We start from the raw sequence: 14,816 nt of genomic DNA on the forward strand, positions 1-14,816 counted from the left end.
TCACATATTCTGTACATCACAAAGTGAAATTAAAATCCAAAACTGGGTCAAGTTATAATCTGGTACTTAGTCATGCTTTGTTCTTTGCTAAAATTGTAAACTTGTTGGAGGAACTTGACTTACTTATTCTTGTTCATTCATTAACATATTTATTTGATGCTGCTCCGTGCCAGGCATGGAATTGTAGTAATGAACAAGAGAGTGCCTCTGTTGCATGGAGTTACAGTGTGGAGATAGAAAACAAGCAAAGCATAGGGGATTGAGTAATGTCATCCCACAGTTCACGTACGCCTGGAACATCAGAATGTGGCCTTATTTGGAAATAGTGTCTTTGCAGATGTCATTTGTTAAAGGATCTCAATTCTGGATTGCGAGAGGGTCCCTAGCCCACTGACTGGTCTGTGTTTATAATTAGAGGAGAGGACACAGAAGAAGGCACAGGGAAGACAGAGGGAAGAAGGCCTTATGAAGATGAAGGCAGAGACTGAAGTGATCAGCCCCACACCAAGGAATTCTTGGAGCCACCAGAAATAGGGAGAGAGGCTGGGAAGGCTTCTTCCCTAGGGCTACAGAGAGCATGGCCAGGCCAACACCTTGATTTTGGACTTCTAGCTTCCAGAACAGTGAGAGAATAAATTTCTGCTATTTCAAGCTACCAAGTTAGTGCTCATTTGTTATGACAGCTCTAGGAAACTAATATACAAGGTAATTCCTGGTAAGTCTCACAAATAAAAATTAAGAAGGATGATGATAGAATAGATCTGAGGGCAGGGAATTGGGGTGTAATTATTTTAGAAGACAGCAGACCTCTTCAGGGAAATGACATTTGAACAAAGGTTATAAAGTATGGCTATGTGGTATGACCCAGCCCTGAGGAGATTTGGAGAAGGTGGAAAGAGTAAGTGCAGAAGTCCTGAGGTGGGATGGGACTGGTGGGGCCAGAGCCGAGGGCTGAGTGGTAGGAGATGAGCTTACAGAGGTATGTCCTGATGGAAACTTTCATTGGACAATGAGGAGAGAAGAGCGCTGGCACTTGGTTCCTCTGACTGTTCCTCTGGGGACTGTTTCAGCATCTGGGAAGGGACCAAGAGAGACACGCAGTTGGAACCCAGGCTCAATGGTCTTTACACTTTGTTGAAAGTCAGAGGAAAGATGGGTGAGCTGTGGATCAGCAGGGCTTGTGCCTCTAAGTGGCCAGGTTAGTCTGGCTCCTCTAAAAGAGAGCCTCAAAGTGCACTAGGCAAGCTTAGGGTTGTCTGCTGGGAACCTGCTGCTCGGTATAGTTGCACCTGAGCAAACCAGGGGCCAACCTAGAGAGGTTTGTGTATGGGGATACCCAGGTGCATTTTGTCCCTGACTCCCCTTTTCCCAGATATACAGGCACTCTCAGAAATATGCTGTCACCTCTCAAGTACAGCTTCTGGTGAGCAGCCATTGAAACTGGGGAAATGGTTGTAAATCTTGTTTTACCTAAAGCATAACCAGAGCTGGCTTAGTGACTTTTAAATGCTGCTTTGCAGAAGAGATAAATGGATAACTGTCATTTCATTTTATTTTCTCCTTTTATTATTTTGAAGTGTTAATTTTAAGTTATGTTCTGAAATATCAGTTTCCAAAATTTAATAGACTTGTCACAGCATTGTGAATATTGGAAAAATAGCTCATAAAATAGATTTGCCTGTTCTGTGTGTTCTAAATAGGTAGTATTTTACAATTTATACAACCTCAGGTCATTGTTCTTTATTTCTTTGGCAATGAAAGTGAAAATAATGATGCCGTGGAGTTGTCTGTGTGGCCTGTTTGTGGACTTCCTTTAACCAGCCTGCTTGAAAATCTTAACATCAGTTCTTCTGAAGATAGAGGCTCCTTTGTCCAAGCTGTGGAGGCCCCTTGGGGAAAATGCAGCAGTGATGACATTGACAAACCCTCACCCTGTAGAAGACCCACGAATGACCCCTGCAAACACCCCTACCTGTATTCACTTTTAAAGGTTTAATTTGGGCTTCCCTCGAAGACTCAGTTAAAGTGTCTGAACTTCCACTGATGTGTGAAGTACGTACATGAGCATGTGTGAAGTGTGTACATGAGCACATGTAGTTGCCTGCAGGCGTGTAGTTACAGCTGTGTCTGCAAGTCACATGTCTGCCTGAGGTGGCGTGTTACAGGGAGAGAACTGATTGTCACCCTTTTTGATCTCCAGCCATGAGTTGTTTACTGATACTTCGAATGAATTCATTACATTGGGTTGGGTTTAGGAGATTGTCAGAATTTAGAGAAACTTAATGAGTCTGTTTTCTTTCCATTAGTTTCCATTTTGATTTCTTCTGTCCAGTATTAGCTAAGTGAGTAGAATTTTCGAAGGTGTTTTTTTTATAGTTTTCAAAGTCCAGGATTTTTTTTTTCAAAGATTTTATTTATTTATTTATTTATTTGTACAAACACTGGGTACAGTCAGAAGTGCAGGAGGATGAGAGAATTCACCAGAGCCAGAGTGGGGAACAGAACAGGCAGACTGACAAAGAAATGCACTGCTGAGGGGAGCAGTGGGCACGGCAGGAGAGGTCTGTCGCGCCATGTGGGACTCTCACCGGTAGCTGGGGATCGAACTGGCACTGCAGAGGCTGCAGGCAGCTTTGCAGCCCAGCTCTCAACCGCTGCGCCACCAGGGAGGCCCAAATTTTCAAAGGTTTTATCTTAGTTCTTGACAGGAAAACTTCCTACACCAGCAAAGTGTGCTTTGAAACCTAAGAACCCAACACTTTCTGATCATACAATGTCTGTCAGCTCTAGCTTGGTTTGTGAAACACGTTTGAAACATGTTCAGGGACGAAAAAAAAAAACCCTGTCTTCAGTGACTGTGCTTCCTGATTTGCTCTGTTTGAGAATTTACTTATTTGTTGGGTTTTTCAGATGTTAGGATTAAACATTGTGGCTTTCAGTTTTCTACCAAATGAAAACTAATGGGTTTCTTTAAAGTTGAATCTTAATTAGAATAAGCAAGTGATTTAGATGTGAAAAACCAGTATGTGTGCTCTGCTGCCCAGCAGAAATTTACGCTTTTATACAACACATGGATTTTAAACTTACCGACAAATGAAATTTCCACCTTACCTTTTGAATCAAGTGACTTTGACCCAATAACTGTTAAGAACGAAGGGGGCTTGCCTCTGTGGGGTGAGGCTGGGTTCCGAATGTGCCCCTTGAAGGACTCAGTCAGTGTGAAGTGCGCGCGGAGTGAGAGGAAGCAGTCGAAAGAGAAAGGTGTGATGGAGATAGCTTGCCTGGAGTTGTTGGACAAAAGCTAGTTGTACTTGACAGTGAGCTTTTAGCCAGGGACCCACAAGACGGGGAGAGCAAAGCCCCTCGTGACCACATGCCCGCCTGTCCATGCTGCTGTGTCGCAGCCCCTACCCTCCACCGGGCGGCTGCTCAAGCGGAGGAGGGCTCCTCACCTGCACTTCTCTCGCGTGGCTCGCCCTTGGGGGAAAGTGGGGTGCCACAGATTGCAGTGTTCAGATGACAATGGCACGTCTTTCTTTTTTCAAAATGCCCTGTGCACAGTGACCAATGTTGCCTGAGTCACCTAATTCTGTTCTTGTCCCTGCAGCCTGGAGTCCTCGGGTACTTTGAGTTCAGTGGCTCACCACAGCCTCCTGGCTACCTGACCTTCTTCACCTCCGCGTTACACTCATTAAAGAAAGGTAAATGGTTCACGTTAAGACCGTAGCACTTTCACAGACGTGTGTCCTGATACCTCCCTTTGCATGGGTTATCATGGGGTTATATATTTTAATTCCGTTAATTCTGTTTCTCTGTGTGTGTTCGTAGTAAATAATTACATTGTTTTATGTTCTCTTGGCAAGCAGAAAATACTGTGCTCTTTCCGGTGTGGTCTCTTAGATGTAGCTTGACCTTACTGTGCCTGCAGTTACACTTTTGTACCTATATTTTATATATTTTGTAGTTATATATTAGGACACTTCTCTTTATTCATGTAGTTTTAAGCATGGGTCCGTGTTCAGTGGTTCCGTTGGCTGTTGGGTCTGCCATCACTTACGGGTCCGTTTCCTTCAGGAAGTGTTTTTATAAGAGTAGAAGCCGCATCACATTACAGCATAAGCCCGCCGCCAGTTTCATGTTCTGAAATCCATCCTTTTTTATTCGGCTGAATCCTATGCTGTTCGGGGTCCTGCCTTTCCAATGAAATGTTGTGTCCCACCTGTTTTCCTCGCCCCGTGCCCTTTCTCTGCACCCGTCATCCCGTCGGCTCTCTGTTAGCTGCTCTGTCATCTGTTCACCCATCGCCCTCTCCTTTGGGACTGCTCTGGCCAAGGTCCCTCCCTTGCATTCACTTGTCCTTCTTCACACTAAGCCTTTGCACGTGCTGGTCCTGCTTGGAAGGTGCCCTCCATCTCCCCAGCCCCTAGGTCTCAGCCTCTACCTAACAGCTGGAGGTTCAGGGTTCAGCCACGACCCCTGCACCATCTCAGCTGGCGCCACACTGCTGTCTCGCGTGACAGTGACGTCGGGTATTCGTGTCTGGAGTTAGGAGACGATCTGTCTGCTGGCTCTCTTCCTCCCCAGACCGTGAGAGTTCAGAGGGGAGAGAGTGTGTGTCTTCAGATCAGTGTCCTTTCTCCAGTGTGTGGTTTGTAGCAGCAGCTCAGGCAGGATTTGTCAAGTGAGAGGGTCAGGGTAAGGACCATGTCTGCTTTCCCTCAGCAGCTCCTCCGTAACATGCCGTCCTCTCCTGCTACTGCATAGTAGAGGGCCTGGAATTTTATTTTTTGCTATTATAGCAGTATATTACTAATATAGCAAATAATTGCATGACTGGCCACTTTAACGTGTATAATGTCTTAAGTTTTTTGTTTTTTTTTTTAAAGATTTATTAATTAATTTATTTATACAAGCACTGAGTACAGTCAGAAGCACGGGAGGGTGAGAGAATCCACCAGAGCCAGAGGGGAGAGCAGAACAGGCAGACTGACGAAAAACAATGCTGAGGGGAACAGTGAGCAACAGGAGAGGCCTGCGCGCCATGTGGGACCCTTGCCCAGCAGCCGGGGATCGAACCGGCGCTGCAGAGGCTGCGGGCAGCTTCGCAACCCAGCGCCCAACTGCTGCGCCACCAGGGATGCCCTACAGTGTCTTAAGTTTTATGTGTAGAGAATTTACTGTAGTCATTATTTTCACCTGGGGACACTGGGGGGAGGACTCAAGCTGTCACATCAGTGTGTCTTCTGTCCGCTTGATAGACGCAACTGCGCCCTCAAGACTCAGTTTGAGTCAAAGTTTGAACTTTGGAAATAAATCAGCTCAAAAAGCAGATATTCAAAAGCTCTTCTTTGAATATTAAATAAAGTCCTTCAGAGAAGATCTCAGTTGAAGATTCCACCTGAAAGTGTATCTAGAGTCATTCCCCAAAAGTGGTGCATTCTGGCTATTCAGAAGATACTTCAAAATCACAGAAGGATGTTTTATTACCTGTTTAGCTTATATTGTGTACCCAATGATTCGACTTAAATATTTTTTCAACCAGAAGTTCCTGAAATTCTGGAAAGATCTGTAGAAGATAGTGGCCCCCTTTTTCCAAGCAAAGAATGATAATACATTGGTAAAAAGTATTTGAAGGTGGTAAGTGAACCCCGTTGGTCAGATCACTAATTTGGGCAGGCGACTGCATGACTGTTCCTCTCCAGACCAGCCCAGTGCACGGAGCCTTTGCAGCTTTCTTCCCAATGCTGTGATTCTAGCTGCGTCTCATAAATCCTGTTTCAAGAACTGAGATTCATTCTAATTAGTCATTTTTTACCCATTTTTGTGGGTAAACTTCCACTTAAGCTTATTGAACCATTGTAGAAGAAAATGACAAATCTGGAATGATGATTTTTCCATAATATGTGCATTATGGAGGCTTGCCTAAAATAATTCTTGCCTTGGGCATTTGGGGTATTAAACCCTTTTCTTTCTCCTACCCAGATTCAAATGGTATTTTATTTACTATTAATAGCACATGTTTGGGTAAGAGAAACATGTGCTCACTTGTTTCAGTGGTACAGTTTCAAATGTAAACTCTGGGTCAGTGTGGTATTTAGATTGTGTAGGGACATGGAGGTCTAAGACTCCTCTAACACCTAGTGTTTGCTTATAGAGAGCGTAGGTAGAGAGTTTAGACTGGTGGAAGGAAGCAGACCTGGTAGAGTGGGCCACACGGCGTTGACAGAATGGGCGTCTTTCCATTGACTTCATGATTCTTCAGAAACGTTCTTAGAAGTAGCCAGGCCGTTCTCTATTTCCCCATTTGTTGCGTGAAGCTTCCTGGCCACGTGTTTTCTGAGCCCACCCTGGATAGGGCATCCTCCCGCCAGCGGGGCGTGCAGTTACATGGCTGCATGTGAGGGGGCACACGCCTGCCCTGAGGAACGCGAGGTCTAGTTGAAGATCCTCATTCCACCCCCGTGATACCAGCTGATGTTCAGTGCTCTATACCGCGCAGCAGGGGAGATGGGGACATTCTCTTAGCGCCTCGCCACTTAACACTGAAGGCTTCTGTTTGTGTTGTTTCAACTCTGCTTTCAGTTCAGCCTGCAGACCTCAGGCTTGGGGCTGACTCATCAGTTTCTGTAATCCCTGCCTGTTCCTGTAAAATATAACCCTTTGTTATATTTCTGCCCATTATTTTCTTAGCTGTTTTATTTTTATCATTATTAATCAATGAGTCTGTATTTTCATGTAGTTAAATCTGTGACTTTTGTCTTGATTTCCTTTTTTTTCCCCCTAAAATGCTGATAACTGATTGGTTCACTTTTCAATGTAAAAATTACTTAGCACTTTACATTACCTAGATTTACTTTGACTTAAGATACAGAGCACAGTGGTTCCCCACCTCCTTCATTTTGGTTCATCAGAACCATTTACAAAAAGATGTTTCCTTTCTCCCTCATCCTGATAATGCCTGCTTGGTCACAAAGTAGATTCCTATGTAAGCAGTTGGATCTAATTCTGTGTTTCTCTTGGTCCAGAGACCTCTTTTTATATGAGTAAATATTATTTCACTTCTTGCCTTTTAAGTACCTTGTAAAGTCTGTTAGAATATTCTTTTATTTCTATCCAAACAATTGACTGGACTTTGGCTGGAATTATATTACATGTATAAATTGACTTTGAGGTAATTGACATGCTCATGACATTTGGCTTCCTCTTCAGGATCACAGCATGACGATTCATTTATTCCAGCCTTTTAATTTTTTATAATAGGTCTTATCTAGTGATGGTGCTGAATGATTGTGGGCTGGCAGTCTGTCTGTGGGTGTCTGGATCCTGAGGGGGGAGACCAGAGCTCCTGAACTTCCCTACTCCTCCCAGACTGCAACGCTGTTCCTCTTTGAATCTTTTTCATATTTGATTTTGGCAGACAGACTTCTTTCTTCTTTTGCCTATAGAGAATTTGGTGGAGGAGTTGCATTTTTAAGTTGCTTACTTGATTTTTCTTTTTTTTTCCCCCAAAGATTTATTTATTTATTTATTTATACAAGCACTGGGTACAGTCAGAAGCGCGGGAGGGTGAGAGAATTCACCAGAGCCAGAGCGGGGAGAAGAGCAGGCAGAAGGACCGAGGTACACTGCTGAGGGGAGCAGCGGGTAGCAGGAGAAGTCTGCGTGCCATGTGGGTGGGACCCTCCTCCAGTGGCCGGGAGCAGCTGGAGCAGCTGGGGATTGAACCGGCGCTGTAGAGGCTGCGGGCAGCTTCGCAACCCAGCGCACAACCGCTGCACCACCAGGGAGGCCTGCTTACTTGATTTTTGTCCACCTATGTTATTATATGCTGTAAAGTTTGGCTTGGTAAATGTTGCTATATTAGCTGTGTCCTTTTTAAAAGAGAAAATTTGGAGGGCCTCCCCTGGTGGCGCAGCGGTTGAGCACTGGGCTGTGAAGCTGCCTGCAGCCTCTGCAGCGCTGGTTCGATCCCCGGCCACGGACAGGGGTCCCACATGGCGTGCAGACCTCTCCTGTCTCACCCACTGCTCCCCTCAGCAGTGTACCTCGTCAGTCTGCCTGTTCTGTTCCCCGCTCTGGCTCTGGTGACTTCTGTCACCCTCTGTGCTTCTGACTGTACCCAGTGTTTGTATAAATAAATAAATAAATAAATAAATAAATTTTAAAAAAAAGAGAGAGAGAAAATTTGGAACAAATTTCTATACTACTTTTTATTTGACCTAAAAAGGGGTTGCAGTGCTGGGGAGGGGGTAGGGGGAAAACAGTGGCCTAGAAGCCAGCAGGGTCTGGTCCTCACCCTTTCTCTGCCCCTGATGGGATCTAGAAACTTGAACAAGACATTTAGCTTGTCTGAGTTTATCTGTAAGGTTGGAGAAGATATAGATGAAGGTAAATGCTTGTTTCATAGGGCCACATTACATGTGCAATGCTCTGTGTGTGAATAAGGGAGTGGCCTTAAAATTCTGCAGTATAAAATTACAAACGAAGCCATGTGACTGAAAGCATTTAAACTTAGGATTTCTTCTGTTTTGTTAAGTCACCTGTACCAGATGTTACATCACCTGACTGACCAGACACAGGACTTCCTCTTCCCTTTTCCTGCAAGCGGGCCGCGCCCGCTTTATGCCGTGTTTATGCTCCTGTGTGCCCCTGTGTGTCCCACCAGAGTAGGCCACTTTGTTCAGACAGTATTTCCTGAGTGCCTCAACACCAGTGCTTTGTCTCCTGGCTCCTCCCCCTGCTGTACCAGTGTTGTAGCTAGAAAGTTAGGTGAGTGTGATAGAGGACACTTCACCTTGGTGCTGCTCATGTGGGGAGGAGTTTGGCAGCCAAGTTCAAGTCCCAGATGCCCCTACTACCCCCATTTCTTATGCCCGGCCCTTCAGGTTCCAAGATCAGTGTGCAGGGCTCACCCAAGGGGACTGTGTGGAAGCCCTGACTGCCGCATTCTTCTTGCTTCCTCTTTCCACTGCTTTCTCACTGCACCCTGACCTGGAGTCCTAAGGAATTGGACTGAAATTCACATTCTACCTAAATGTCACCTTGAAAATACACTAACCTCTTAACCAAGGATATCTTTTCCATTCCCTTTTACCCTCTTTAAGAATTCCTACACTTAGCTGACAATACTTTTTTTTTTATGATTTATTTATTTGTGCATATAAGAATTGGGGTATAAGCCTGAGTTGTGGGGGGGGGGGTGAGAGGATTCACCAAGAGAGTGGGGAGCAGAACAGACAGATCTACTGAAATACACTGCTGAGGGGAACAGCAGGCGGGACACGAGAGGTCTGCTACACCATGTGGGTTGCTCCCTGGCCGGCTGGGGATTGAACTTGTGCTACAGTGGCTGGCGATAGCTTAATAAATCTGTGTCTTTAACCCCTGTGCCACCAGGGAGGCCCCTGACATTACTTTTTTTTTTTTTTTTAAAGATTTATTTATTTATTTATACAAGCACTGGGTACAGTCAGAAGCACAGGAGGGTGAGAGAACTCACCAGAGCCAGAGCGGGTTGCAGAACAGGCAGAAGGACCGAAGTACACTGCTGAGGGGAGCAGTGGGCGCGGCAGGAGAGGTCTGCGCGCCATGTGGGACCCTCACCCAGTGGCCGGGGATCGAACAGGTGCTGCACAGGCTGCGGGCAGCCTCGCAGCCCAGCGCTCAACTGCTGCGCCACCGGGGAGGCCCCCTGACATTACTTTTTTAAGGGACACCCTTTGGGAAATACTGTTGTAATGAACCTTTTAAAGAGCAATTTGTTAGAGGAAGAACTCTGCCAGGTAGCATCTGACGGTGCCATGATTTGCTGGTACGGGACACAAAAAGCCCCCACCTCCACTTCCTTATTCATGAATAAAGCTTTTTGGAAACAATTTTTTTTTTTATTAACTTGTGAACTTTTATACAAAATCAAGAAATCTGAAGGTCCCCTTTAGGTGATACTCGTAAAGTGATTGAAAAAAGAAGTGGCTGGTTTCTTTTTTTTTTTTTTTTTTTAAAGATTTATTTATTTATTTATTATTTATTTATACAAGCACTGGGTACAGTCAGAAGCGCGGGAGGGTGAGAGAATTCACCAGAGCCAGAGCAGGGAGCAGAGCAGGCAGAAGGACCGAAGTACACTGCTGAGGGGAGCAGCGGGCGGCAGGAGAGGTCTGCGCGCCATGTGGGACCCTCCTCCGGTGGCCGGGGAGCAGCCAGGGATCGAACCGGCGCTGCACAGGCCGCTTGCAGCTTCGCAGCCCAGCGCTCAACCGCTGCGCCACTGGGGAGGCCCAAGAAGTGGCTGGTTTCTGAAGCAAGATTGACTTTGAGGTGGCTTTTTGTTTTCTTGGGCTCCTGGGTCTGACTCTTGGGTGTTTAGACCAGGCATTGGGCTTAACAGTTCTCCATGGATGAAAGGTTCTGGTGTTGCTTGCTTTCCTGGGAGGATGTTATATGTGGTCACTGTTATTACTCCTTGAGATCTTTTTCTAACCACATGCATTCTGAGGTGCTCTGGGAACTGGTCAGTACACATTAGAATAATGTCTCTGTGTGTGTGTGTGTGTGTGTGTGTGTATATTTTCTACCTGCATCCTTTGAAGTAGAGCTATGACTTCCTCTTAATATCTTAGGTGAGCGAAGTGAGACTCTGAGGTCAACACTTGGGGTCACTCCCCCAAGATATCCATGTTCTCACTTGCAGCACCTGTGTATCTGTCCATTACACAGCAAGGGGAGTTAAGGTTGCATGTTGGGTCGTGAATCAGTTGACCCTGAGAAAGGGAGATTACCCTGTCATATCTGAGGTGCCCTAAAAGTGGACTCAGGAGGCCAAGAGCGGTGCAAGAGTGATGCAGTGTGAGAACCTGTCTGGTCATGGCTGGCTCTGAAGGTGCAAGGAATGTGGGGGCCTCCCAAAGCTAGAAAAGGCAAGAAAGTGGTAGGTTCCTCTCCTGGAGTCTCCAGAAGCAACCAACCCTGCTAGCGCCTTGATTTTAGCACTGTGAGAACCACTCCACTTTGGACTTCTGTCCTAGAGAAGTATAAGATAAATTTGCGTTTTAAGTTATTAAATTTGGTAATTTTTACCTTAGAAACAAAAAACAAATGTAATCACATGCCAATGACTGAGGAGGTGAGCTGGGAACACAGGACTGCGTTACCCATGCACCTCTGCTCTCCCTGGATGGAGCTAGTGGCACAGTATGGACACTTCTGCCTCCTGGCCTTGTCCCGTGATACTGCTTTAAATAGAACACTTCTCTCTAGTCATTATCCACCTTCCTGATTTCTCAAGGCCTAGCTGCAGTCCTGTGGGATGGATAAATATTGTCTGCCTAGCATGAGGCCTGGCAGATTGGGAACATTGAATGGAGGGAGATTCTATACCACTTGCTCCCTTTTTGGAATTCCTGTTGGACTAGTAAGCCAGGCTCACATTTAGCAACCAGTATTGTTTTCTAATTTTACCTTGAACTTTCATGGTCTCTTCCTTATACAAGGTTCCTGTGGGCAGGGGCCGACTCTTCTGGATAAATTACTTTCATGGCTAGTGTCTGTGTGTATGGCCCATCCGCTCACCCTTCTCTCTGGTCTTTAGGTCCCTCACCAGTGAGATAAGGGAGCTTTGCCCAAATTACCTCTAAGAACACTTCAGCTTGAATGCATTTTCCAGGGCCTCCCTGGTGGTGCCAGGGGTTAAGCGTCAGCGCTATGAAGCAGTCCGCAGCCACTGCATCACGAGTTCAATCCCTAGCCAGGGAGCTGATCCACATGGTGCAGCAGACCTCTCCTGTCTTCGCCCACTGCTCCCCTCAGCAGTGTATTTCAGTCAGTCCCGCCCATTCTGCTCCCCACTCTGTCTCTGGTGAATCCTCTCACCACCACCACCTCCAACTTCTGGCCTACACCCCAGCTCTTTTATGCATAAATTAAAAAAAAAATGCATTTGCCCTTGGCTTGTTTTTGTGGGCAAGAGCTAAGAATTGTTTTCTTTTTGTGAAGCACTGTTTGAAGGAAAGAGCCTATGACCCTGTGCTAGAAGGAGTTCAGAGCAAATATGTTTCTTCTATGAAGTCCTTCCTTCCCTGTGGGTGTAAAGGGGGATGTAATCGAAATTCCTATGAAGGAAATCTTTGAGTGGGTCCTTTTAATGCGCTTTTTGGTTAAGTGAGAACGGATGGTATGCTTCCTGTCCTGTGTGAGGCACTGCATGTGTTGCTGTGTAGCTTATTTGGAACCACTTCTCTTTCCCGCCTCCCTAACTCACAGGAAGAAAAATCATGAGGGAGTTTCTTGTTTATTTTGTAGCGTTTGGGCAAACTCCAGAGTGCGTGTCGTGTCTGTGGTGCCCAAGTGCAGATTTTTTCTAGATCAATGCTTTGTGCTTTCCGTTAAGGATTTTGAAAACCTCAAAGTCACTTTTCTAGGAAAAAATGCAGTAGCTCTAGTTCCTACATTGCAAAAAACCTTTCTTCAGTCGCTTCATTTTTTGAGGTGTTTTCACTTTGATGAATGTCTTTGTCACTGGAAATGTGTGAAATCCTCATCCAGTGGCTGATCATGAATCGCCGCGTAATGCCAAGTGACCCTGAGGCGGTGCCGGAGCACTTTTTTGTCATCCTGTGGTTCTCCTTTTTCTTCCATGTCTAAAGCCTTGGCCAGAGAGTGGGAAAGCAGAAATTAATAAAAATGATCTGAACATGCACAACAATTCTTGCTCTTTCTGGAATGTTTGAGAACTTTAACATCCTGCCTCACTAAAGTAGTTCCTGCCTTGGAGTGTGTGTTCTGAGCCCTATTGCTGAACTGAAATTTTAATATTAAAAATTGAATTTAATGCAAAATAGTTGATAATTCCAACCTTATGCAAAAGGCCAAAACCTAAAAACCTTGATGCAAACCAGAGAGATCAAAGTGAGCCCCATGAATTTGAGTGGAAACCACATAGAATTTCAGGTCCTTCCATTCTCGATGCGTCCTTGGTGGTTGCCATGAGGTAAATGGTGACAGTGGGGTATGAGGTCAATGGGAAGCTGTGCCTGGGGGTGTGGGGAGCAGGGGGAGCATTCTCTTAGTGGCAGAGGAGAGCTGAGCCTCATGAAAGATAGTAAGGGGGTACATCACACACGCATGGATGCCAAGTATAGATGAACTTCAATGGATCGAAGCGAGCGAGGCCTGTCCCACCCAAAGCACACCTGTGAGCTAGCATGGAAGTGTCAGTGGCCTCGACCCGTGTCCTGCATGGGCATGACGCAATGGGCCTAGATGTTGGTTGTGTGTGCGGTCCATTGGCTTGCAGCTGAGGGACCCAGGACCACAGGCTCAGCACCTTTGAGGCAAGCAGCCAACAGGTGAGTCTGCCTGTTGTGGTCACCTTGACCTAGTTTCCTTTACAACCAGCTTCAGAAATCCCTCGGTAACGATTTCTTGTACCCAGATGTTCTTTCAAGATCTGGTCTCACAGGGGTCTTCTGGCACCCTCACTAGCCGGTTAGTGGATGCTTTAAACTGGCCAGCTAACAGAGCTTATTGAGTTTTTATTATTATTAATTGAATAGAATTATGCTGCTTTAACTTTTTTTTTTTTTTTTTTTTTTTTGGTGGGAGAAGGGAGAGCATTATTTCTGAATTTATTTAACAAATTCAAAGTCTTAATTATAATATTGAAGTGTATTTACTTTTAAGACAAAATAGTTCATTTTATAATGCAAGAACCCTTGTTGTAGAAAGCCTGGGGGCCCTGCTTAACCGAGAATGTTCTTAATACTGATACGAAGTGTCGCTTTCTTGCATCATTCTTACTCTATAACCTTGCTCTGCTAATTTTTTTAAAGTATTTTTATACACACGAGTTGCTTCTTCTCGTAGGATTTCTGCTCTGGAAGAACTTAAATAGATGGGTGGTTTTTGTAAAGTTCTTCACGTGTGAAGAATAGTGTGAAATTGCTGCCTGAGAGTGTGCAGCAGAGTCCGCTCTGCACAGACCTCCTGTCCGTTCTCACTGATGCTGCTGAACAGGCTTTTGAATGGCCCCTTTCAGCTTCTGGAGCACGCTGGTGCTTCCTACTCCTCTGTTCCAAGAAATCACGCTGGTGACTTTGGCAGACTATCAAATGGATTTCCTCTCATTTTGGTTTTGACCGTCCATCAAGATCCAGCCCTCTCCTGGAGAGTGTTGGCTTTGGGTTCTACCCGTTCATGTCTTCTCTTAAGTTCCTGCTTCTAATCTTATACATTATGGCCATTTTCTTAAAATTACATTTTGAATTAGTTTCCTTCCAGAAAAGTTGTAGAAGTAGAACAGAGTCCCCATATTCCCTGGGGTTCCCCAGTATTAACATCTTATGTAACCATTTGTTACGATACTTTTGTCACAACTAAAAATTAACATTGGCACAATGTTATTAACCAAACTGCAGACCTTATTTGAATTTTGCCAGTGTTTTCATCAGTATGTACTTTTAGTTCCAGGATCTAATCCAGGACCCCACATGGCATATAAGTTTTTCTTTTCTCATAAGTGTCCTCCAGCCCATACAGTTCTTTATGCTTTCCTGGTCTTTCATCTTGATGCTTTGGAAGAATATGGTCATTGTTTATTTGTTGCTCAATGGGTGTATCTTAGTTTTGCTCCTGTGTCCTTTGAGTGAGGCCCCATGCTTTCATGAGCCTCTCCACTTCGGGCATGACAAGATGTTTCAGGCTCATCTCGGACTTCTGGCCCCTCTCTGCAATCAGCCTGTCTCCAAGGAGCGCTGGCTGCTTTTATTGAAGAATGGTGTGGAGAACAAGTCCCTGGTGCTGGGCATGCTCTTTGCCGTGAG

The 14,816-nt window shown here is 45.3% G+C and overlaps 1 protein-coding gene across 1 annotated transcript in view; it reads left to right on the forward strand.

The window, feature by feature from the left end:
* The window catches only part of TXNDC11 (thioredoxin domain containing 11), a gene marked incomplete at both ends in the record, with an annotated part of 56,555 nt that overhangs the window by 19,394 nt on the left and 22,345 nt on the right, over positions 1 to 14,816 (forward strand). Inside the window, one exon of the mRNA XM_084250235.1 lies at positions 3,608 to 3,701. Coding sequence (XP_084106361.1) covers positions 3,608 to 3,701 — 94 coding nt within the window. The remainder of the gene's footprint in view (positions 1 to 3,607; positions 3,702 to 14,816) is intronic.

Source organism: Talpa europaea (assembly GCF_964194135.1).
Source record: "Talpa europaea genome assembly, chromosome: 12".
Classification (NCBI taxonomy): Eukaryota; Metazoa; Chordata; class Mammalia; order Eulipotyphla; family Talpidae; genus Talpa; species Talpa europaea.